The sequence below is a fragment of the Lactuca sativa genome, chromosome 5 (assembly GCF_002870075.4).
Source record: "Lactuca sativa cultivar Salinas chromosome 5, Lsat_Salinas_v11, whole genome shotgun sequence".
Lineage (NCBI taxonomy): Eukaryota > Viridiplantae > Streptophyta > Magnoliopsida > Asterales > Asteraceae > Lactuca > Lactuca sativa.
Window position 1 is genome coordinate 340,149,878 of NC_056627.2, and position 22,556 is coordinate 340,172,433.

Genomic DNA, 22,556 nt, shown 5'->3' on the forward strand with positions numbered 1-22,556 from the left:
ATTGGGGATTCTGGTGGGAGATTTTATAGGTAGTGGCGGAGATTTGAAAGCTTTTTGAGATTGTATTGTTGGAGAGAGACGATCCGTGTCGAAAGATGAAAGGTCTGTGAGAGCCGTTTGATCAAGGTTTAATCCAACGGTGGATAGGGTTATTGGGATCGTGATCCGTGTGGTGTGCTTTCTTGTAGTCCAGCGAGGCAGATTCATCATATTCGGAGTCGTAGCTTCCTCCTATCAAAATAAACGTTTTGTTTAAAGGTAAAGCCAAAAAATTATGAGAATAAATTCCTGAAAATATATTAGTTTGCAACTTTTTCGTTAATTTTATACATGTTTATACACCAAATGTTTCTTATGTAACCAAAAAAACTTTTGTAATGAAGCAAAGTTTGAATTTCTTATCGGCGAAGTGGAAATGTATACTTTTAAAAATAAGACCTTATGATCATTTTAGGGTCTTCTAAACCGTAACTCAAATATAATTTCAATCTCAAATACCTTCTCATTCCATTAATCCATTCCGTTGTTACATGTTTCCAAACTCAATTATGGAGTTAAGATATTTGATTCCAAAATGTAAAGATTGTGAGTTCATTAAAACTCTTAATTACTTTTAAAACTTTCAATCTATCAAAAAAATTTAAATATTTGCTTCCGTTTCAACAATTACTAGATGATTTTGAGATTAATTTGATTCAAAAACCTTGTAATTTCATCTAATGGTGGACAACCTAATGGGATCACCAATTACGCTCATAAAAGTCAAAGAAACCTTGAAATCATTACAATGACTAATTTCCATACTTATAACTCTACCAGCCGATCTATTTCTCGCGGAATTAAATCAGACCACATTTACGAACTAAATTACAGCACATACAAATTAGAGTACAACTCCAAAAGAGTTTTAGAAACATAATCACTAAATCAACAAATATATAGTCTTATCAGTCATTAAAACACATCATACATGACGGATTCGATCATTCATTTTGCTGAAATGATGATTGTTTGTAGTTGTTAGGAAATTAGACGATATTTGTTAAGAATCATAACAAACCCGATGACCATTGTTATTATGTAATATAGATAACACACGAAATCAAAAACACACAAAGACACAGTATTTACATGGCATCATCCATGCACATGATAGTCCTTTTGAGAAGAAGGTGGCGTTTGGTGCTTGTAAAGCTTTTACCAACCATAATCTTTCATTTCAAGCATCTTATCAACCTTATAGAGGTATAAAAGTTTCCACGTTTATCACTCCCTAATTCATATTTAATGATTTTGGTCTCTTTGAAGAATGTCCTTGGAGTTTGACCTTATTTAAGCATCCTTGAGTCCTAAGCCCCCTATTTAAGCATCCTTAAGTCCAAAACCTAAATTTTAGGGTTTGTACCCTATTTAAGCATCCTTATGGTGTGTTCATTTTGAGGTATAAAGCTATGAACTTGATGATTATGTCTCTAGATCTTGTTAGTTTTGAAAGTTTATGCTGATTAGCCCCATAGTCTTGGTCTATTTGGTTATGAGCTACCCTAGACCAAATAAGTTGTCCTTTTGGATGTGTTAGAGTATTTTAACTGGTAAAAATATGATCTTGGGTCTTCCTTTCCCTCCATACAAGTGTTGAAATGTCTTAATGGGATAAAAAGCTAGGGTATGCTTTTCTTGACATTTTCCCTTTCTCAAGGATTCTTCAGTTCTGCTTTTCCAGTGGCGCTTTTCTCCTATTGCTTCTCTATCTCCACCTATTTTCCCTTATTGATCTTGATGTCTCGGTTCTATTTCACGATCTCTCACAACATCTACCACTTGATGGAAGGTAGTATGCTTGGACTCTGGTATAAATCCACGTAATTGAGTCCTCAATCCCCATATGTATGTTTCAATCTTTCTCTCTTCAATATCAACCAAATGTCTCGCAAATCGAGCTTTGTCTTTAAATTCGACAATGTATTCTTAAACTAATTTCGTTCCTTGCACAAATCAGGAAAATTATTGCTCTAATTGTCACACTATAGTTTGAGACCAATATTCTTCACAAAATTTTACTTTAAATTATATCCTAGGTTACCATAGTCTCCAAATCCCAAGGTACAACTGATTATTTCCCACCGATAATGGGCTACTATAGTCAACAAATTAGTGGCACAATCCACTTTATCTTTTTTTTCACACTCGCTAGTATGAAACTTTTTCTCACTGTGGGCCAGCCACGCCATAGTAGCTATCGGGTCATCTCGCCCCGAAAACTCTATGGGTTTACAATCCATGAATGTTTTAAAAGTGAATCCCATTGTATTTAAAGTCTCCTCTTTATGGCCCTCACATCCTGTCCCACCTTGTTTCTCTTTATTAATATCTCCTAGGATCTTATTTTGCTTTTGTTTATGATTTGACTATTCCTTACCATTGAGAACATTATGCAACACATCTCGAAAAGCTTTAGTTACTTATTTTGCGATTGTTGCTTTAAGTTTCGGGGGCTGTTCGGGTGGCCTTTGAAAGGTCTAGTATGCTCAAGAATCATATTAAAGTGATATTGCTAATTAATATATGATACTAATGGGTCACACTAACAACAAGTTGATATAATTTATTATTTATTATAAATTGATTTTAATAAATATTCAATAAAACTCTTATAATTAAATTGGAAATTATTTATTTCATGGAAATAATAATTTTCATTAGCATGTAATATAACATAGTATTTCATAATGTATGAATTAATAAGCCGTGTACAACATTTTGGACTAATTATCGTTTTTGTCTTTTAGCAAAAGACAAAGTTTATATCTTATAAACTTTGAATTTATAAAATATAAATTTCTTCTTCTCTTTTTCTCCATGATGGCCTAAACTGAGTTAGTCAGAAGGAGGGATGACTCTCCAATTTGTTTATTCAAAAGAAATGAAGCATGGTGCATGCAAGGGAATCATGTAAGCTTTAGGGACATGCTTGTCTAAGGTGGAAAGACTTAATAGTTAAAGGCTTCACTTTAAGACAATATAAATTAGAGGCTTGGATTCTTGAATGGGTTGATCCATTCTTCCCTCTTAAAACCGTAACCTCCTTAGAGGAGGTTACTCTCTCTCTCTCTATCTCTCTCTCTCTCTCTCTCTCTCTCTCCCTCTTGTGTTATCTTTTGTTGAACAATACTTGCATCTTTTGCTCTATTTGTGTTCTTATTTCGATAAGAACTTAAAGATTAAGGTTTTAAGAATTTTGTATTATCATCTACATCAAGTTGAGTCATTGTTGGTGTTTCGAAGGTTTCATCTTATTCATCAACTTCCAAGCCCCCCAAGAGGATCCAAAGAACAACAAATGTTGTTATTTTTCCGTCATTTATATGATTGGTATTTTATCTTTTTGTAACTTGCAAAGAGATCCTTGGTGGCAATAAAATGTTTACGTTATTTCGAAATAAAAGTATTGCGTTGCCATATTTTTATAGTTTATGAAAGTATTTTTGAACTAAAACCCAACAGCCTTTTATGTCCTCCTTGACATACCGAGCCTTATGATCTTTCTTGTCACCTGAGAACCGCCCCGTCCATGTGACCTACATTTGTTATGGTTATTCACCATATTGTATAAAAACTTTAACAAACTATCTCAACACTTCTCTCTCTCTCTCTCTCTCTCTCTCTCTATATATATATATATATATATATATATATATATATATATATATATATATATATATATATATATATATATATATATATATATGGAAAACAAAAAAACCCTAAAATCATAAAAATGCATAAAAAAATACCAAGACATCAGAAATTTTTTTTTTAATTTTTTTTTATCAAAAAATTGCAATATTTTTTACCATTCCGCTGAAAAAAAAAATCAAAAAATCAAAAAAAAAAAAATTGGAAAAAAAAAGTTCAATTTTTTTTTTTTTTTTTGCGATTTTGACCTAAAAGTTGCAATTTTTTTATAAAAAAAAATCAAAAAAAAGTTTTGTGATCTCTAAGTATTTTTTTATGCATTTTAATGATTTTTAGGGTTTTTTGTTTTCCATATAACCTAAACTTATATATATATATATATATATATATATATATATATATATATATATATATATATATATATATATATCGTTATCATATATCATAAATCTCATATCATTCTCTAAATAAAACTTATTACAAGCACACAGATAATATGAAGTAACCATCTTTAACTCACTCATTTTGGTTTAAGTTTTAGGTTTAAACTCACTTAAACCTCAGTTCTGATACCAACTTGTAACACCCGACAAATTCATATAAACCATAATACAAGTCATTATCGTTTACATCAAAAGATAATTATACATGAACAGGTTCGAACTGGGTTTACAATTTTTTTACAATATATTCCAAAGTTTATTTATCAAAAGAAACACACTATGGCTACTCCATTAAGTTCTTTCCCTTACCCATAATGCTTGTACATGTAACCATAAAACAATTAGAAAAAGTAAGCTTAATGCTTATCAAGTAAATTCTTTCCATACCTTTAATATTTTATATCACAATATCATCTTTTGTATCAACAACTCATATACCCCTCATGGGTATGATATATATTTATCATATCTCCTTAATAACTCCATTTAATACCATTATATCGTATCAAGAGTTAGTTATATCATCTAATCTCACTTGTATATCATCAAGATCATCTCAATGAAATTCCCATACATAACACCACCTAATCGTCTCTTATGGGTTTACTAATATCGACTTCCATTCTACATTGATCATTATCTTTCAGAAATCACATATATTGTAAACATGGTATTGCAATTATAAATTCTTGAAATCTAATTAAGCATACCAATAATCATTAAATCAATATACGAGGAAATCAAAGTTTACTCAGCTTGCCCCTTATGGTTTATTTGGATGACATCCCAACCTTGGAATTTCCTTGATCGACCATTCCTCTTGATTTCCTAATCACAATTATCTCATAAATACCATTAACAATATCAATTACACAATCCAACTCATAAACATAAAGTCTCATATGTGAAAACATATCATTTATTCATCATGAATGGAATCTATAAGTATATCAATCAATAAATACTCATATCATGTTTAATTTACCTGTTATATTATTACATACATCAAAATCCAACATTCAAAGAATTAATTCATTAAGTCCTATTTCTTCACTTATGAACCCTAATCCTCATGAATCAAATTTAATACAAAGTTCAATAACATGGTATTAAACTAGAATTAAGTCATAATATATCATATAACATCCTAATTTTATAAATTGAACTCAAACCCTTCATCTAGGGTTTCAAACAAACCTTCAAACTTTGCTTTAATTTCACAATAAGAGTGTCATAGATGATTATCCATACCTTGATCCAACAAATTAGAGCTTTATGCCTTCAATCTCTTCAAAATCGGACTTAGGAAGGTTAAATAGGTGTAAATCGCACCTTTAGTATGAGTTTTAGGATTGTTTCATTTGACTAGTTTGTTTTGAGTCTTATTTTATTTTTACGTCTGATTCGTTCTCATGTCGTGACATCATTATATTGGTCACGTCGTGAGCATCTCTCGTGACGTTTCCTTTATGCGACAAAACCTAATCTGTCACTAATAATATAAGACAACTTACTTTCCCATGTCGTGACTTGTCTCCTTTCATGTCGTAACACTTCTAAAGTATAATGCCCTTACTGTTTATTTACGTAAATTGGATTACCATTCTCGCTCACATTGTGACATCTTCTTGTCACATCGTGAGAATCGTTCTTCATGTCTTTTCATTCAGATGCACTACGCAACATTCATACTCATTATAATGTTATAATTTCTAAACTTTCACACATTAACACTCAAATTTAAGCATTAAACATAACCTATTTATACTTTATAACTAGAGATTAAGACAAAAGGTACAAAATATATATTATAGAAACATCGAGCTTATTTTTGTTCCATCTGAGGATGATATCACCGACGAAATTAAGTTCAACAGTTTCTTGAACAAACTGGGAATGATGCTTCCCGATCCCCGATTATTCAATGAAGTTCGCACTCTCTCATGCTTGCATCAGAAAATCAAATAATTTTGAACTCTAAATTATTTTTCATATTAAGAATATTTCACCTTGGAAAATAAGGATCATTTTGTGTTTTGTTTATCTAACATTTCCTTAGTTTAAGTATTTTATGAGTCACATGTTTGCAGTGAATTTCTTTCTGAAAATTTTCATCTAATGAACCAGGAAGACATGTTCCAAGATACCATTAACCGAACAAACTGTTTGACAAATTAAACTTGGGAATTAAATCTAAGATGATAATGATCATCTCTTCTATATAAGTTCGTCTGGAACATGCTCAATAGAATATCGGACAAACACATGTGTTTCTGTATATCAACTTCTGACATCTAAGATCTTCTTACTTTATTTTTACCTCTGATACCCGTTTAAGAAACTGTTATATTTCTCGGATAAATGTCATGTATTAGAGGATGTTTTGTTTCTCGAAAGTATCTTATGTCGTTTTGTGACAACCCGAAACTTTCATCCTATGTAATTGGTCTGCGTATTGTCTTTAAATCTTGAATTCGTCATCCTTTGTAAATCTTGTGGTTCCAAATGCGTGTTTTGAACATAATATAGTCTAGTTTTGGGTCTTAGGAGGAGTTGGAAAGTGTTTTGCATCGTGGAATCGGATCAAACACACCAAAAGAGGTGTGCGCGGCCACACTATTGTGTGTACGACCACACACCCATGTGTGCGGCCGCACACCCTCCAGCCACACACCCAAACATATATATAAATGGATACCCCCTTCATTCATTCATTTGGATGCTCCTTACTCTCTCTCTCTACTTTCTCTGTCTAAAATCTTCAACCAAGAACACCTTGAAGGCCTCATATTTGTGATCTAGTTCATCTTCAAGCTTATTAGTGGTAAACACTTGAATCCCAAGCTTTAAAACTCATCATGTTCATCATATTCATGGTCCCTTGAAGGTGTATGGCCGCACACCTTCATGAGGGGGCATAACACATTCAAATCTCCTTAGTGTGAAGAGCAAACACTTCATTTGGACTCACAAGAGGAGTGTACGGTCGCACACTCCTGTGTACGGCCGCACACACACTCTGAACGGCCGCACACACTTGTGTGCAGCCTCACACACCCTTCTGGCCGCACACCTCAGTCGCACACTCAATTTCAAGGCCATGCACTCACTCAAATGCCCATTTTTGGCCCTAAACTTGCATGAATCATTAAGTATGGATCATGAGGCACTTGTACTCAGTAATGCCGAGTCCTAAGGATGTTTTTCCATCATGTTTAAGCATGAAACACCCTAGTTCTAACCCAATTATGTGTCATCACATGATTTATAGGGACCATTGGCATTCAGGGCATCCGTTGACACTCGAACCCTACGATAAACTGTGAGTTCATACCCTTTTAATGAAACTTTCAAATGTTTTAATGTTTTAGGGGGGGGGGATACAAGTCAAATATACATGTTTATGAAAATTAATCACATGTGATTCACTATCCGTAGTTCAAATCACATGTGATTTATCACTATGCCTTATAAAAGAACTTTGCGTTTTCAAAACTATTTTGGATAAATAAACTATTTTATAAATGTTACCTTTTGACAAGATTTTTATTAAATGTATTTTCTTATAAAATGTAACCACACTAATATATTTATATAAGTAAGACTTGAAGGACTTAGGACGGATAGCTCGCCTTATTTCCTGTTCTTGTTTGATTGTGGGCTTAGGGTAGTTGTTATCCGTCCGACTGTCGTTGATTTCTTAATTATATATCATGTATAGTGGTGTTGGATACGAGTATTTTCATTTCATTCGATGCCTATACTACTAAAATGCCAAGAACCATACACACTAAGTTAACTATAATGGGTATAGTTAAGGCCACTACTACTCGTTACTGCCACTACTTTACCTACTATAATACACACTATTACGAGACGACACACTAGTAAGAGAACTCACTACGAGCTATACAAAAGATTACTACACTACGACACACTAGTAAGAGAACTCACTACGAGCTATACAAAAAGATTACTACACTACGACTCACTAGTAAGAGAACTCACTACGAGCTATACAAAAGATTACTACGCTACGACTCACTAGTAAGAGAAGTCACTACGAACTATACAAAAGACTACTACACTATAATACAAGAGAAAGCACTAATCAGGGGATAACACACTAACTCACTACGAGATACGCTATTCGCTACATACTATGCCCTGAGTTTTCCGACAGGAAGACGATGCTACATGTATAGATCTATACGGGGCAGACACTATTACATCCCGACTGTTAACCTCAGTCCGAGCCATGCAGGCCCAGGGATGCCGCTACTTCTCTACACTATTCATGACCGGTAAGGTTATGGGGTACTCTATTACTCACACTATCAGTGGCATACAAGGAATACACTACATTCACACTAAAATACTAACACTAAAGAATAAGTTAAAATCCCGAAGTAAATAAGTATCTATTTCTTATGGGAGTTCGCCCCACTATCACCGATATCAGGCATAACTTTTCTTATTACACTACCTATTGGAGACTCACTAATATACCTTTACAACAAATGGTTTTAAATGAAGATAAGTACATGCAACGTAAAGGCTTTCACTTACAAGGTATATTCTAGAGTTTTCTACTACTTACGAATGTAAACTGCAGCTTTTCACACTATCTGCACTAATATATTTTATACTAAAATTTACACTAAACTCTTATGAACTCACCAGCTTTATGCTGATACTCGTTTTCAAAATAACTTGTATCCTCATGTCAAAGATAGATAGGTACAGGTGCAACATTTTGGAGAAGGTGGAGCATACAAGATCCATCTCTTATTTTTGTATACTTTTGGTGTTTGTTGAACTTTACAGAACACACTTGTAATTAAACTCACTATGTAAATGAAATGGTTGCATGTTTCTTGTTTTTACTATTATACAATTGTGATGATACTGTACATGACGTCCTCCACCCCGAAACGTATTCCGCCGTTACCAGTTTTGGGGTGTGACACGTTTTCAAATATCTTTTCAGAAAAAGTAAAACCAAGTTTGTTCCTTTCTAATAAACTCTGATTTTAAGATTATCATTTAATCCTCATTATAGAAATGTCCAAAATTTAGGTGCAATAGTTATTTGATTATTTAATTAATCACAATAAAGTCGCTTTTTGCACAAATAATAAGAATGACAATATGTGTTTTCTAAAGTTAAATCGATAATTATGCTTTTTTGCCCAAACAAAATTCACACCATTTGAGTTAATTGTCACATAGGGTGGGCAGTTGAGTACCCCACATTTAGTGCAACCTATTTCCCCTCGCGTGTCATTATTGCACTCTTCGACCCGACCCATAATAATCACATCCTGTAAATTGATTTCAAATCCAACCTTTCCCTCTTTATGCTCTCTCAACCTTCTTCAAGCCCTATAATTTATTATATGTAATCTCTATCATAAAGCTTCCAATTTCATCAATGGCGCCCAAAATCGCAAAATCCCGCACCAAGAAGAAATCATCAAAAGGATTTGTAGAATCTTCTTCGCTTAAGCCAATCATTAGGGATACCAGTAAATTGTTATCACTAAACCCAAAAGATCATGAAGAATTTGTCTGTGTCATGATTGAGTTCATCTCTTGTCATCCCGTCGATGTCCCTCTCACGAAGGAACCAAACCCTAACTTTCTTCTTCGTCTTTTAACCAAAGTGTTTGAATGCATTAGTGTATTGGAAAGCACCATTGAAGTATATATAACTAGATATGGAATTATCGAGGTCACACAAGTCGTGTTTCTTAAGGTAGTTGGAATTCTACCAAACCCATAAGGATTTATTATTTTTAAAACTATATATGCTCAATTCCAAGAGGTGTATGTTGCCAAAGAATTCAAGAAATCTTATGTGCCTGGGTTATGGACATTCCTTATGCACATCATCGTGAAGGGACTTTTAGTGAAACATGGAGGTTCAAACTCCATTAGCAAAGACTGGTTATATCTGGTGTATAACATCTTCACAGGATGCAGCAATGCAATTAATCTTCCTGAAGTGATATGGAGTGATTTTCGGAAGTGTACACATCATCGAAAGCAAAATGAGATCCCTTGTCCAATATTTCATCCTCTCACCTGGAAACAAATCTATACCAAGATGCTTGAACATGTTTCGATCTGCACCACTCCTACTGAGTTATATTATACTTTTAAAGTTGACCAAAAGTATAGACTTTCGAACCAGACTTCTTTTAGTTGTGTTCAACGATTGCCCTAACACGTGTTGGATGCTCTTCTTTTTTAGTCTCTCTTCAAAATCAAACATCTCAAGGTTTATAAATTAGTTGACCCACCAATTCTTACCCATACCTCGGATGTTAATCTCTTAAAAGAGAAGAGGCTAGCTACTTCAGGTGGCAAAAATAAAATGAAAGTTAATAAGCGTTTAAGCGAACTCATTCCCCATAAAGAGCCAAATCTAAAAAGAGATCCAAAACTAGTGATTCCTCTTAAAACGAATCATAGATTGGAAACACATAATGACTTTGGGTCCGATCCAACCCCACATATCCAATCATCTGAAGTACCATTCACAGTCTCATCATCACCACACGCACACTCACACACATACGGGGAGTTAGCACATGATACATCTTCATCCTTTTAAAATGGTGGTGTAGATATTAAACAAAGTTCTTTACACCCCATGTAATACACACAATTCGTTTTGAAACCTTTACCTTCTATACAATCACGATTTTTGATCTTTATTGAAAATCCCTTGTAATCCAAAATTAGAATTATCCATCCCGCTTCGGTCGCCCCAACCTAACCGATATCCACCACATATAAAGGGCGTGGTGATACTAATGTTTCATTTGATTCTCTTGGCAATAGGATTCAAGCTGGATATCCAGAAAAATCCAAAATCAACATCACAAATTTTCTTATTGGTCGAAGATACCATACTGCTGGAAAATTCCCAAGACATTATAAGTTTTCGATCAGTGATGTTGATTCCATATTAGCTGAAGTAAACCGAAAGTTCTCCTTAAATTCTTCCATAACACTAGATGATGTTCCCATGTATTTGGATGATCAATCTGATGTTACCAATCAAAATTTTGTTCTTAAAGTCGTCGATGATGTTCCCAATATTTTGGATGATCCATTAGATAATTCTACCAAGACACTGAGTGTATATGTTATTGAGCCCACAATATGCTTAGATGATCCTCCTCGGAACATTGTTAAAGGTGATGTTCCTAACTCAACTCACGTTTCAGACGATCCACCTTTTGATGCAGTTAAACCAGCCGGAGATGTGCCTGAACCCTCTAAGGTTTCAGAGGATCCTCCCCACGAAGAAGAACAAGAATATGATGTAAATGTGGAAATGGTGTTTAATGAAGATGATGCGACTATCACCACCTTTCTGAAGTCCATTTCTCAGTTCAAATTCTTGCAATCATCCTCCTCGAATCCACAGGTCGAGTTGGATTTACAATTATCATCGGACAAAATGGAAGTTAGTGTTAATCACGATGATGAAGATGGTAACGGTGATGATGAAGATAAAGAAAAATAAGATGAATCCATTGAAGGATCAAGCTCTGATACATGATCCTTTGGTGAACTTATTGCTGATCCTTTTGCCATTTTCGCAATGAAAGATAATTTCGATAAAGTTGTGAAATTTAAGTATGTGAATGCTCAAGTCAGCTCTCTTAACTCAAAAATGGATTTAGTCCTCAAAAGGTATTTCCGAGATCAAGTCTTCCTCTCTTTCCATTCAAGATCGAGAAAAATAACTTAACGAGCTTTGATATATTAAACCTTGTCCTATAATATCACAATGATATCTTTTATCTACAAATAACAATCACAATTTTTTCTTTTCAAAATGTCATCATTTTGATGAATTTTGCAGAAGTTGTGTCAATTATACAGATGACTCTTTAATTTTTGCTTAAAATTTGGAAAATAATAAATACTAAATATGACTTTTTCTTTCATATAAATAATAATAAAAGAACATAGAATTATAGTATGTGATAAAGACAAACCACATGACATGGAAAAATAAATAAAAGCCAAATGCAATTTTTTTATAAATTATAAAACCATCCGTGTAATATTGTTAGGAAAAATAAAAATAAAGAATACAGATTGGACGTGGGCTACAAACATTGAGCCCAAACGTATCCGAAAAATTGAGCCCATAGCCCATCCTATTTATGCTCACATTACCACACAATCTTACATTCTTACCACTTCGCATCGCAAAAAAGGTTCGATCATCGGAAACAGCCGCATAGCGATTACGCATACAGAATGAGGAAATTCGATCCGTGGCCCGTTTTCTTCAAGAGGGAATTCAACCGCAACTGGCCGTTCCTCGTCGGATTCGCCATCACCGGAACCATCATCACCAAGCTCTCCCTCGGCCTTACCGGTTCGTTCCCACTTTTTCATCATTTTTTTTGCACACGAGTCTCTGTTTGGATCTGGTCCGATCTCAAGCGTTTGATTCAGTTAATTGATTATCTAATTCTCATATATAATTGCAGAAGAAGATCGGAAAAAGTCCGTCTTTGCTCAGAGGCACAAGAGGTATGGAACTTCATTCCCAATCTGATTTATTGTTATTATGATTTTGTAACCCTAGATTCGAATATACGCATCATAGCTTTATGCGCTCTTATGTATGCATACTCGAATCGATTTCTTAATCAACAAACGTCAAGGATATATTTCATTACAGATTCAGAATATTGTTTTGCAAATTAGGTTTTCTCATTTCTGGGTATGATGTAGGAACTGATTATCACTTCTTGAGTTATGAGTCTGTTAAGAAAGAACCAGAGTGAATTTTGTAGCTGATTTTGCAGCTATATGGCATTCAAGATGTGGTAAAATCTTGTTCTTATATGTTTCATATGTTTTTTTTTGCAGTTGAACGACTTTAAAGATCAACATGGGTGGATCTTGCAGTGATGATTTATGTAATGGAACACTGCTTTTCCCATTTGTTTTTGAATGGTATAATAATAAGATTTAAGATGATAGGCTTTATGTTGAACATGCATCGGCTTATAACGCTTGTTTATTTTGAATGAATGAATGGATTGAGATTGTTGTTTAATTATTAGTTTTTCTGCTTTTAAACATTTTGAAAAAGAAAACAGTTATCTGGAGGGGTTCTGAATGGATAAGTGGAGCAAAACTCATTGAACATTGATGTAGGAAGAACTTTAGTAAAGATATCAATGTTAAGGTACATGTTAATGAAAAAGTGACTTTGTTATGAACATAGTGGATTGATGTGTTTTGTCTTTTGATGTTGAACTGGATTTGTTGAAGGTAGATAAATTTATATTGTTGCAAAATACATGATGGTGGCTTTAGTAGGATGGGTCTATGCAGTATGTATTGTAGTTGAATTGATGTAAATTGGACAAGGTTTCATTGCAATCCGAGTTGAGCGGGTAACTGAGTTGAATCAGTGTAAAGGGGAAGAATTGTTGATAATGATATTAGGGGGTGTTTGACATTGCTTTTCAGAATAACTTATTGAATAAGTCAAAAAAAGTTTTTTGCAAACTCAAAATCATTTTTCAAAATGACTTTTCCATTAACTTAAAAAAAAAAACACATTTTAAAAAGCATGTAAAACTTACTGTTTAACCTTTTAACCAAAATAGTTTCAAAAAAGAAGTTTAAAGCCAAACACATTTTACAATCATAATAACACTTACCCATTTTAGAAAAACTAATCTAAATGCTTTTTTAAAAACCTATTTTATAATTACTATTAAGTCAAAAAATACTTTTTTTTTTATCTAAAAACACTTGAGTTAAAAAATAATTCCAAACACCCCTTTAGTATTAATACATTTAATTGAATTAAATATAGATTTACATGTAACTCTATTATTGATTGGTTTATAATTATTATAAGTCAATAATTACTTTTATCTAAAAACACCCTTTAGTATTAGTACATTTAATTGTATTAAATATATTAATACATTTAATTGTATTAAATATAGATTTACATGTAACTCTATTATTGATTGGGCTTGGAGCTCATCCCTTGTCCTTGTCTCTGCTTCATGTAAATTTGCTTTAGCTTCTCGTTTGAGTTGTTCTTTTTCCCGTTTCTAATATATTACATGTCGTATCCAAAAAAACTTCTATATTAATAAACCAAAATCATTTTTGCTTACCCTTTAAACACTAAATTCTAATATTAGCACTTATGTGTTTTGGCCTTTGGGCAGGTAAATTATATGTAAATCTTTTTTAGCTAAATTAAAAAATGTAAATTAAAATCAATGTTTAATATAGTGTAAGCTCATAATTAAAATAAACGGCTCAGTTATTTTAAATAGAAACCGATCTGTTGCTAATTTATTTATTATTTGAATATAAATTTATACCACTACTTTTTAAATATTAATCTAAAGATGATAATTCTATGAATAAAAATAAATTATTTGGGCTTATTTTGTGCAAAACAAGTAACACCATTATTATATAAACTAATTTTACCTTTTAGGTGTCGATAAAAGCATGCCATCAACCAAGTCAACGTGTAAATCATGACCTAAAAATCATTTGTTTTACATGGGATGTTTATTGACTTGATTCTTATTATCTTTTATTTTTTGAAAACAATAATCGTTAAGGATGAAAACTGTAAAAGATTTGTTTAAGTCGGGAGAAGTGGGACAACAAGAAGCTCGACATCTTTGATGTGGATCTTGACATGTTGTGGGCACATTGCCGCTCTTTTCGGAAAGAGTCAAAAACATGCCTTGCTCAGCACATGCTTGTCGAGTCTCTCAATTCTTGGCTAACACGGTTAAGGTTCGGGAGGAATTGACGCTCGACAATGCTGACACCACTCCTCACAGCCATATAGGAAACATAAATTTAAAGTAAACCAAAACTCTTGATTACAAAACACGCTCTTAACTATTCGTTAGCTCTTATTTAAAATATAAATGAAAAGGATCTAAGTAACTTTATATATTCTAGAGAAACCATATTTCAAAGGCTTATTGACTTTGATTTTTACAAAAAAAACTTTTCATAATTTTGGCTCTTTAGTTAGTCGGGGGCAATGTGATGATGTTTCCCTTTATATCCACTTCTTACGCTATATGTTTAATAATTAGTGAAAAAGTTTTGTTAAAATGATTAATGATTAATTGATTATGTATGTTTACCTTTTTTTTACCTCTTTTATAGGGTTTCTATGCAAGTCGATAATTTTTGCCAAAATTGTTTTACAATTCATGAACTCTGTTGAAATGATATTATCAAACTTTAAAGTCGTTTGTATGCAGATCCTATCATGAACAAACTTTATTTATTTATTTATTTTTTCTTTTCGTGTGTGCGAAATGTTAGGCTTTTTGCACTCACTTAAATAACAAAATTATTGTTTTCCACTTGTATTTTATTTTTTTAATAAAACAATAACATTATTTCACTCTTGTACAAATGAGATAAAGTAGATGTAGGATGTTCGGCCGTAACTCTTTCTGTAGAATACCTTCCGCAAAAAAGAAACTAAGAATACAAATACAAAATATATAAAAATATAAACAATTATAAATAAGGCGACACCGAAAGATCTTGTATCGGAAACGCTAGTGTGTGATGAATGATAAAGTGAAGTTTGTCTGAATAAAGAGGCTGATAAGTGATTTTTTTTTTTTTTTTTTTTTTTTTTTTTTTTTTTTTTGGAGAGAAGAAAATTTCAACAATTAAAACATAAATAAATACACAACTTGTTGTGTAGAAATTGAAAATGTTCAACACACAACACTTTCGTAAATATATCTGTAGGTTCAAACTCGGTATGATTCAAGCAAGGTATCACATTGCCACCATTTACACGTTATCAAACAAAATAGCAGTCCATCTCAAAATACTTTGTTCTTTCATGATACATTGGATTAACTGCTATATGCTGAGCTGCTTCGTTATGACAGACCAAAGGAATCGCAACACGTTGTGATGCATCAAAGTCTTTTAAAAGCCACAAAAATTCACAAACTTTACTTGCCATAGCCATGTATTATGCTTCTACAAACGATCCGGCTACTACACTTTGTTTATTAGTCCGTCAAGACACCGAAGCTCATCCCAAATTAACGTACATGACCTTCTGGTGGATGGACAACTTAACTAACTAGCATCACAAATAAGCAACTAAATCATGATCTCCTGCGGCTGTAACAGGCAAGAACAATCCACGTCCTATAGTGGCTTTAAGATAACAAAGAACATAAAAAGATGCATTCATGTGTGACTTTTTTGGTGACTAAGGAATTGGTTGAGTTGATTAATTTCCAGCAAAATCAATGTCTGGAAGCATCACAATGACATAAATTAATCTCCCAACCAAGCGTCAATATTGAGTTGCATCGACTGCAGGACTATCAACGTTTTTATGCAAGCACAAATTTTGCTCCATTGGGAAGTTTATGGGACGCCACTATGGATTTAGTGCCCGTTGAGTAAACCCAATTACCCATCCCCATTATCTTATTTACTCTTAAGGATCTACCCTAAGAATTCAGCTATTTCTTGTTCATTCATTCCTAAGGAATAGACACGAAATCCATCGTTGTCAGGGTTTACTCAACGGACACTAAATCCATAGTTGCCCTTACGCTATCTTCTCACTTTCTTCTTGATCTCCCTCTGCTCGCACCCTTGACAATAACCATCTCTACTCTCCTAACAACAATAGTCGGTTGTCTCTTATCAACATGTCCAAACCATCGTAATCTCCATTTGCGACCTCCATCTTCCTTTCATGTTCCTTTTTATCGGCCAACATTTAGATCTATACAACAAAGCTTATCTTATCACTGCCTTATAAAATCTCCTCCATTTTAACCAACTAGTCTTTGTATAGTGTGTAATGTCATACCCCAAATACTTGAAACTCTCTCTAGAGCGCAAAATGTACTCATTGACACATACTTCTATCCTGCCCCCCACTGAAATTGCATCATAAATCCGTCTTAATAGTGTTGATACGTAGCCAATTTTCTTCTAAAACAAATCATTAGGGGAGAACCTCTTTCCCAAAAAAACGTGGGACATGTGAAGTGTATTTTGGTAGTAACAAAAGTATGTCGATCACAAAAAAGAAAAAATAAAAAGAAGATACAGCCGACGACGTGTCGTGGACACCACCACTTTGGACACAAAATGATATAATACTTGAAATTTATTGATCATATAATAATTGGTTGAAAAAAAAGTCAAACACAAATCAATTAAAAACCCATAAAGTAACAAATAATAATTCTTAATATATGGTTACAATCATTATATATAAGTAAAGACAAATAACTTATGTGTACAGTTTAGTGAAGCAGAGACAAATTTTAGGTTTGAAATGATAGCATTGGATGCCAGACAACTTGTTAAATGGAGCAAATTTTTGTCACAAAATTCAATCATCATATCCTCAATTTAAAACCTTAATACTTCCGTTCTCAAAATGAAGAGGATTCAGATTCTATTCCCTTTTCTCCTATTTTGCCTCTTCCTCCTCCTCCTTCTGCCATTTCCATCCAAAGTTCATGCAACTAAACCAGGTATGGATTTTTCCGAATTCAAGTTTGATGTTTTTATGTCACAACATTTTTTAAAAAAGATTTTTTCTTTTAACGTTTCCTTTGATTTTTTTATGTTGAAATTGGAGTATGACTCAGAAAGTCAAAACTTTTATGTAATCATGTTGTTAAAACTTTCTAATGTAACCGACTTTATGAATTACTACATATATAGTTGATTTTAAGGTTCGGTCAGCACACCATAGCTTAAATCCGGACAGCATATACGGCTCCACTCAGGTTAGTCTTTTGGTTGTGTTTGTTACACGAGACATAAGTCACATAACTACACAAGTTTCTATGATTACTTTTGATGATAATGGTGAGGAGGGAAATCATATCATTTCCACTCTCTGTTCCCACCTTTTTCGACGTGACAAATAAAAATGACAATTTTTGTCTTATTTAACATCTCTCTCAAACTCTCAATCCATTACATGCCAATCGCAGCATAATTTGTTTCGGTCTGATTTATAGTAAAAATTATGTGTGTGTGCATGTATATATATCATGTAGAAGGAAGAGAAGAAGGCATATAAACAGCCATCTGGGCCAAACCCAGTGGGGAACCATGGACCACCTTCAAGGAGATGAAACACAAGTATAAATGTAACAATTGAATAACTTTTGAAGTTTCAGAAGGTGAGAAGCTTATGTTAAGTTAGAAGAGAACGAACGAAGGGAATTCTGATTATTGTATAAAGATGATAAGTTAGTAATAAGGGAGGCTTTGTATTTCCTAAAGTCTATAAAATATGGGTAAATGAACATTGGTTGGGTTGAGTACTTGAGTACTTGAGTTATATTACATACCACATTTGAATTTGATGTAAAAAAAAAAAAATTGATTGTGGATTTGTGGGTAGGAGGAGAGAATGTAAATATGAGCCGCAAAAAATGACAGCTATATATTAACTAAAATATGAGATTTTACAAAATATGGGGTTCAAAATTAGAGCTACACACCACATACATGTAATAAATGGGGTATCTATCATACAGAACGCTTTCGCTTTGATCTCTTACTCCTCCTTGGCCCAGAATAATCCGGAACTGGCTTTGTTGTGCTAGACGCATACGCCTCTTCCAAAACCTCCTGAAATATTTTATTATTATTCTCAATTGTCAATTAGTTTTTTCAATTTTTAATTACATATCATAAATCAAAAAGTGGGGGGCTACCGTGGACTTTGTTGTGTCTTCATCAGTGTCGTCTTCTTCAGAATCAGATGCAGACGATGCCAAAACCTGAACATCTGGTCCAGGCAGTGCCTTATTTGATTTTCTCTTTTCTTCTTCCTTTAGCTGTTTAAACCTATTTTCATATTTCAAACCAAATTAATTCCAACAACATTTATTTCAAAAAAAAAAAAAAAAAAGAGACAAACCTAGCACCAGAGGACTCTGATGGTTGAGAAGATGATCTTTTTGCACGACCCGCACTTATTATTCCACCTGCATTCTCATCCACAACAGGCTTTGCACCTCCCAATTTTCTCAACCATACTTGCTGAGCTGTACTCAGCACATTGTTTGTAAACCTAATAATTAATAACACGTCAGCTTAGTTTGATTATAAATTCATAATATAAAAATAATCGACATTTTAAAAAACCAACCAGTAAATTGATAATCCCGATGGGACAGATAAAGAAAAATAGCCAATCATGAGCGGAAGGAACTTGAAGATAAGAAGTGTGTTTTTCTGTGTCGGATCATCCGTCTGTCATACCAAAACAAAATATAATATAAAAATTCATATAAATAATACTATGTTTATGTTTATGTTTATGTTTATGTTTACTCACTTGGGGTGGCTTCATGATCTCCATTGATACATACTGAGAAAGAACAAGAAGAACAGGTAATACAAGGTAGGCTGCTGTGTCATGCCAACCTAAAGGAGGATGTCCATCCTGGAAAAACAATGTACTTTTCATTCATTTGTTTATTATAGCATCATACTTTCCTATTTAAGATGAGGGGGATTTTATTACCACAAATGGAAAGAGCCAAGAAACGCCTGATCCACTTTGGCGAGCAGCAATTGTTGTGGGCCCACCCAAAGAGGGAATCCAGAAAAAACCTTCCGTGAAAAGTCCCTTGAGAGAATAAGCAAATTATTTGTAAACTAATGGAAACAAAATCAAGTATATGGATATTTTAAGATGTTTTACAAAAAAGGTTGCATTTATATATTTACCTCATTTGCAACATTTGAAAGAGCTTGATACAAGCCTATCCATACGGGTATTGTGGCCAAAGTAGGTAAACATCCTGGCATTATATAAAAAAATTATAACTGATGAGATGTTTGTAGAAATATAAATTCATTGTTGAAATAACAGTTTCTTTTATTTTACCTTTTTTGAAAGGTACTAGAGTATTATTAGCAATTTGGGGTGCCAAATCAAATGATGAAATTTACATTGGATAGTGGGTGATTTTATAAATTTAGAGTATTATATATATAGATTATGAAGAGAATAAAGTGATGAAAAAAGGTTTGAATAAAATGGAGTTCCTCATGCATGATACGAACGAACCTGCCAAAGGATTGACCCCTGCCTGTTTGTATAAACGTGATGTCTCAAGTTGTATTCTTTCCTGAAATGATTGTCGATTTTGTTAAACATAGAATGATTAAAGATACTGTAAAATTAACTTAAATGACACATTTGATATTATGTAAGGGGTCCAATCACTGAAATTGCTTGGCATGACTTGGAAAATAAAAAATAAAATTCACTTATTTTTAAATGCTGACATGGAACCTAAGTAGTTATTGAGAATGTTTGTTTTTGAAACTATACACTTAAATGTGCATTTATCATGTTCTGGTTATTAAGGCCTAAAGTGTGTTTTTTGAAACCATAGATCTATAAAAGTATGATTTCCAAAATGAACCCTAACATAAATTTATAGTACTAGTGTGCATGATGATTTGGTTCTTATGTTAAAGGTCAAGCTTCATCTGTCTTCCATCAATGTGTTTGCAGGTAACATTATTGCATCTTACTATGAACTGTTTATGTTTGCTTCACTAATCATCCAAGTAGTTTCTTTATATTTCAGGTTTGCTATGAAATCATTAGAATGCTTCTAGGGGTGAAGAATTTGTAAGCATGTTTTGCCAATTTAAAACCCTTATGCAGAATGTTTTGAGTTTGTTATTATTGGTTCAATGGCATATTTCCACCTCTTAGCTGGACAAATTAATTTTAGATGAATCAGGCCCCTATCAAGTCTCTAACTTAAATTCTCCATGAATCCTAATATTTTATAAGGCAATCAAAGCTATGCACACCATTCCTAATGAAGTGATGAATGCACATAAGAGTGTTGTTACATGATATGTTCACATTTGCATACAATAAATGAAATTTCTTATAAGTGTAGCATACAAAACTATATAATACATAATGTTGCACCTGATTTCCTGCATATCTTTGTTGAATTGCTTTGAGCTTTGGCTGGAGGTTTTGCATTGCCAGAGTTGACTCAACCTTTTAAACAAGTGAATTCGTCAAACAATAGTAGTAGAAGACAATTATATCATCATCGTCAATATATGAATGAGAGAGGAGGATCACCTGTTGCTTTGTCAATGGCAAGGTTGCAACCTTGACAAGAACAGTCAGCAATATAATTGCAAATCCATAGGAATATGGCACATGAACGGCAGTCAATCCATCTTTCAGCACCTGGTTAAGATAAGCACAAGTGAAGATAAAGTACTGGTCAAATCTTGCCACTTTCTAATTAGATAATCAAGTCAAATTAACTGCTAAACAGATAGATCATCTAGCCAAATTAAACTAAGTTCAGATTTTCACCAAACAAAACTAAATCAATCGCTAATCCTAAAAACTACAAAGTTATCGGAATAAACTACCTTCAAAACAACTTCCATAGCATCGGATATAAAACCGAACCATCCCCCGGACTTCTGCACCGTGGTAGCAGCCGATTCCCCCGAAGCAGAAGCAGCGGGATCAACAGCAACCGCCGCATCAGCCAAAGTATACATAAGACTCTCCGCACGGGTAGCGATTGCTGCGAAATCAATAGAGACGGCATCGAATGAAGAAATGGGAGGAAGTCCGTTAAAACTGAATTTCACTCTGGTAGATATAAGCTTAGTCCTGGGAGAAAGGCGTCCATGGCGATAAAGTGAGGGGAAAGGTGTTCCGACGAAGGATGAAGGAGATGAAATGAGAGATTTGGCCATCGATGGATGGATTGATTGATTGTCGGAAGCTCTCTCTCTGCAATTCACTCACCTTCTCATTTGTGTGTGCGGATGAGAGGGAGAAAGAGAGAGTGCGTGTGCGTTATCCGTTATTTGTGTGATGAAAAACAATAAAATAAAATAAAATTGGGAGAAATGACGTATGTGAAGTGGGATATTCGACAACAGCCGATAGGTTGCGACCACGTCACTTTGGAGCAAACGAGTAGGGGAATCACCGTTTTACTTATTTTATGACAGCGATGGATATCAACATGAACATACTATCTTATAGTAAATTGGGTTTATCGTTCTTGTGGTTAAATAGTAGGGTTGGGAAAATGAAGGTAATGAAATTTTTATTCTATTCAAAATGAAATTAAATATCTTTTTACTTGTTATCCAATTAAATAGTGAAATGTATAACATTTAACGTCCATTTAATGAAATTTTAGTATATTAATATGATATATGTTTTGATTTAATTGGGTATGAGGATTTGTAGGAACAAAAGTAGAAGGATATTTAATTTCTCTACCATCAAATTTTATTTCTTATAAATATATCATTAAAGTTACCAAAAAAACA

The 22,556-nt window shown here is 33.4% G+C and overlaps 3 protein-coding genes across 3 annotated transcripts; 2 read left to right on the forward strand and 1 right to left on the reverse strand.

Annotated features, from left to right (window-relative positions):
• The first annotated feature begins 12,349 nt into the window (after positions 1–12,349).
• Positions 12,350–13,236, forward strand: LOC111897054 (ATP synthase small subunit 6, mitochondrial). The gene is made up of 3 exons (XM_023893028.3): positions 12,350–12,546; positions 12,662–12,704; positions 13,047–13,236. Exons 1-3 carry the CDS (start codon positions 12,426–12,428, stop codon positions 13,048–13,050), a joined length of 168 nt encoding a protein of 55 aa, XP_023748796.1. The 5' UTR covers positions 12,350–12,425; the 3' UTR covers positions 13,051–13,236.
• Positions 13,237–17,485: 4,249 nt separating this feature from the next.
• LOC111897044 (CLAVATA3/ESR (CLE)-related protein 46) lies at positions 17,486–18,520 on the forward strand. The gene is made up of 3 exons (XM_023893018.3): positions 17,486–17,719; positions 17,913–17,977; positions 18,254–18,520. The coding sequence occupies exons 1-3, from the start codon at positions 17,623–17,625 to the stop codon at positions 18,329–18,331; spliced, it is 240 nt and encodes a 79-aa protein (XP_023748786.1). The 5' UTR covers positions 17,486–17,622; the 3' UTR covers positions 18,332–18,520.
• Positions 18,521–18,621: 101 nt separating this feature from the next.
• LOC111897043 (inner membrane protein PPF-1, chloroplastic) lies at positions 18,622–22,088 on the reverse strand. Its single transcript, XM_023893017.3, has 11 exons — positions 21,633–22,088; positions 21,331–21,441; positions 21,169–21,243; positions 20,284–20,344; positions 19,941–20,014; positions 19,735–19,839; positions 19,546–19,653; positions 19,357–19,460; positions 19,126–19,278; positions 18,920–19,052; positions 18,622–18,833 (listed from the first exon to the last, which is right to left on the reverse strand). Exons 1-11 carry the CDS (start codon positions 21,966–21,968, stop codon positions 18,732–18,734), a joined length of 1,362 nt encoding a protein of 453 aa, XP_023748785.1. The 5' UTR covers positions 21,969–22,088; the 3' UTR covers positions 18,622–18,731.
• Between the last annotated feature and the right edge of the window lie 468 nt (positions 22,089–22,556).

Excerpts from the sequence above, each read along its gene's own strand:
- LOC111897044 (XM_023893018.3), top strand. The coding sequence starts at position 17,623 with ATGAAGAGGATTCAGATTCTATTCCCTTTTCTCCTATTTTGCCTCTTC. Across the intron at positions 17,720-17,912 it reads AGTTCATGCAACTAAACCAG|TTGATTTTAAGGTTCGGTCA; the intron begins GTATGGATTTTT and ends CTACATATATAG. Across the intron at positions 17,978-18,253 it reads GCATATACGGCTCCACTCAG|AAGGAAGAGAAGAAGGCATA; the intron begins GTTAGTCTTTTG and ends TATATCATGTAG.
- LOC111897054 (XM_023893028.3), top strand. The coding sequence starts at position 12,426 with ATGAGGAAATTCGATCCGTGGCCCGTTTTCTTCAAGAGGGAATTCAAC. Across the intron at positions 12,547-12,661 it reads GCTCTCCCTCGGCCTTACCG|AAGAAGATCGGAAAAAGTCC; the intron begins GTTCGTTCCCAC and ends ATATAATTGCAG.
- LOC111897043 (XM_023893017.3), bottom strand. The coding sequence starts at position 21,968 with ATGGCCAAATCTCTCATTTCATCTCCTTCATCCTTCGTCGGAACACCT. Across the intron at positions 21,244-21,330 it reads TGCCATTGACAAAGCAACAG|GTTGAGTCAACTCTGGCAAT; the intron begins GTGATCCTCCTC and ends CTTGTTTAAAAG. Across the intron at positions 20,345-21,168 it reads AAAGATATGCAGGAAATCAG|GAAAGAATACAACTTGAGAC; the intron begins GTGCAACATTAT and ends CAATCATTTCAG.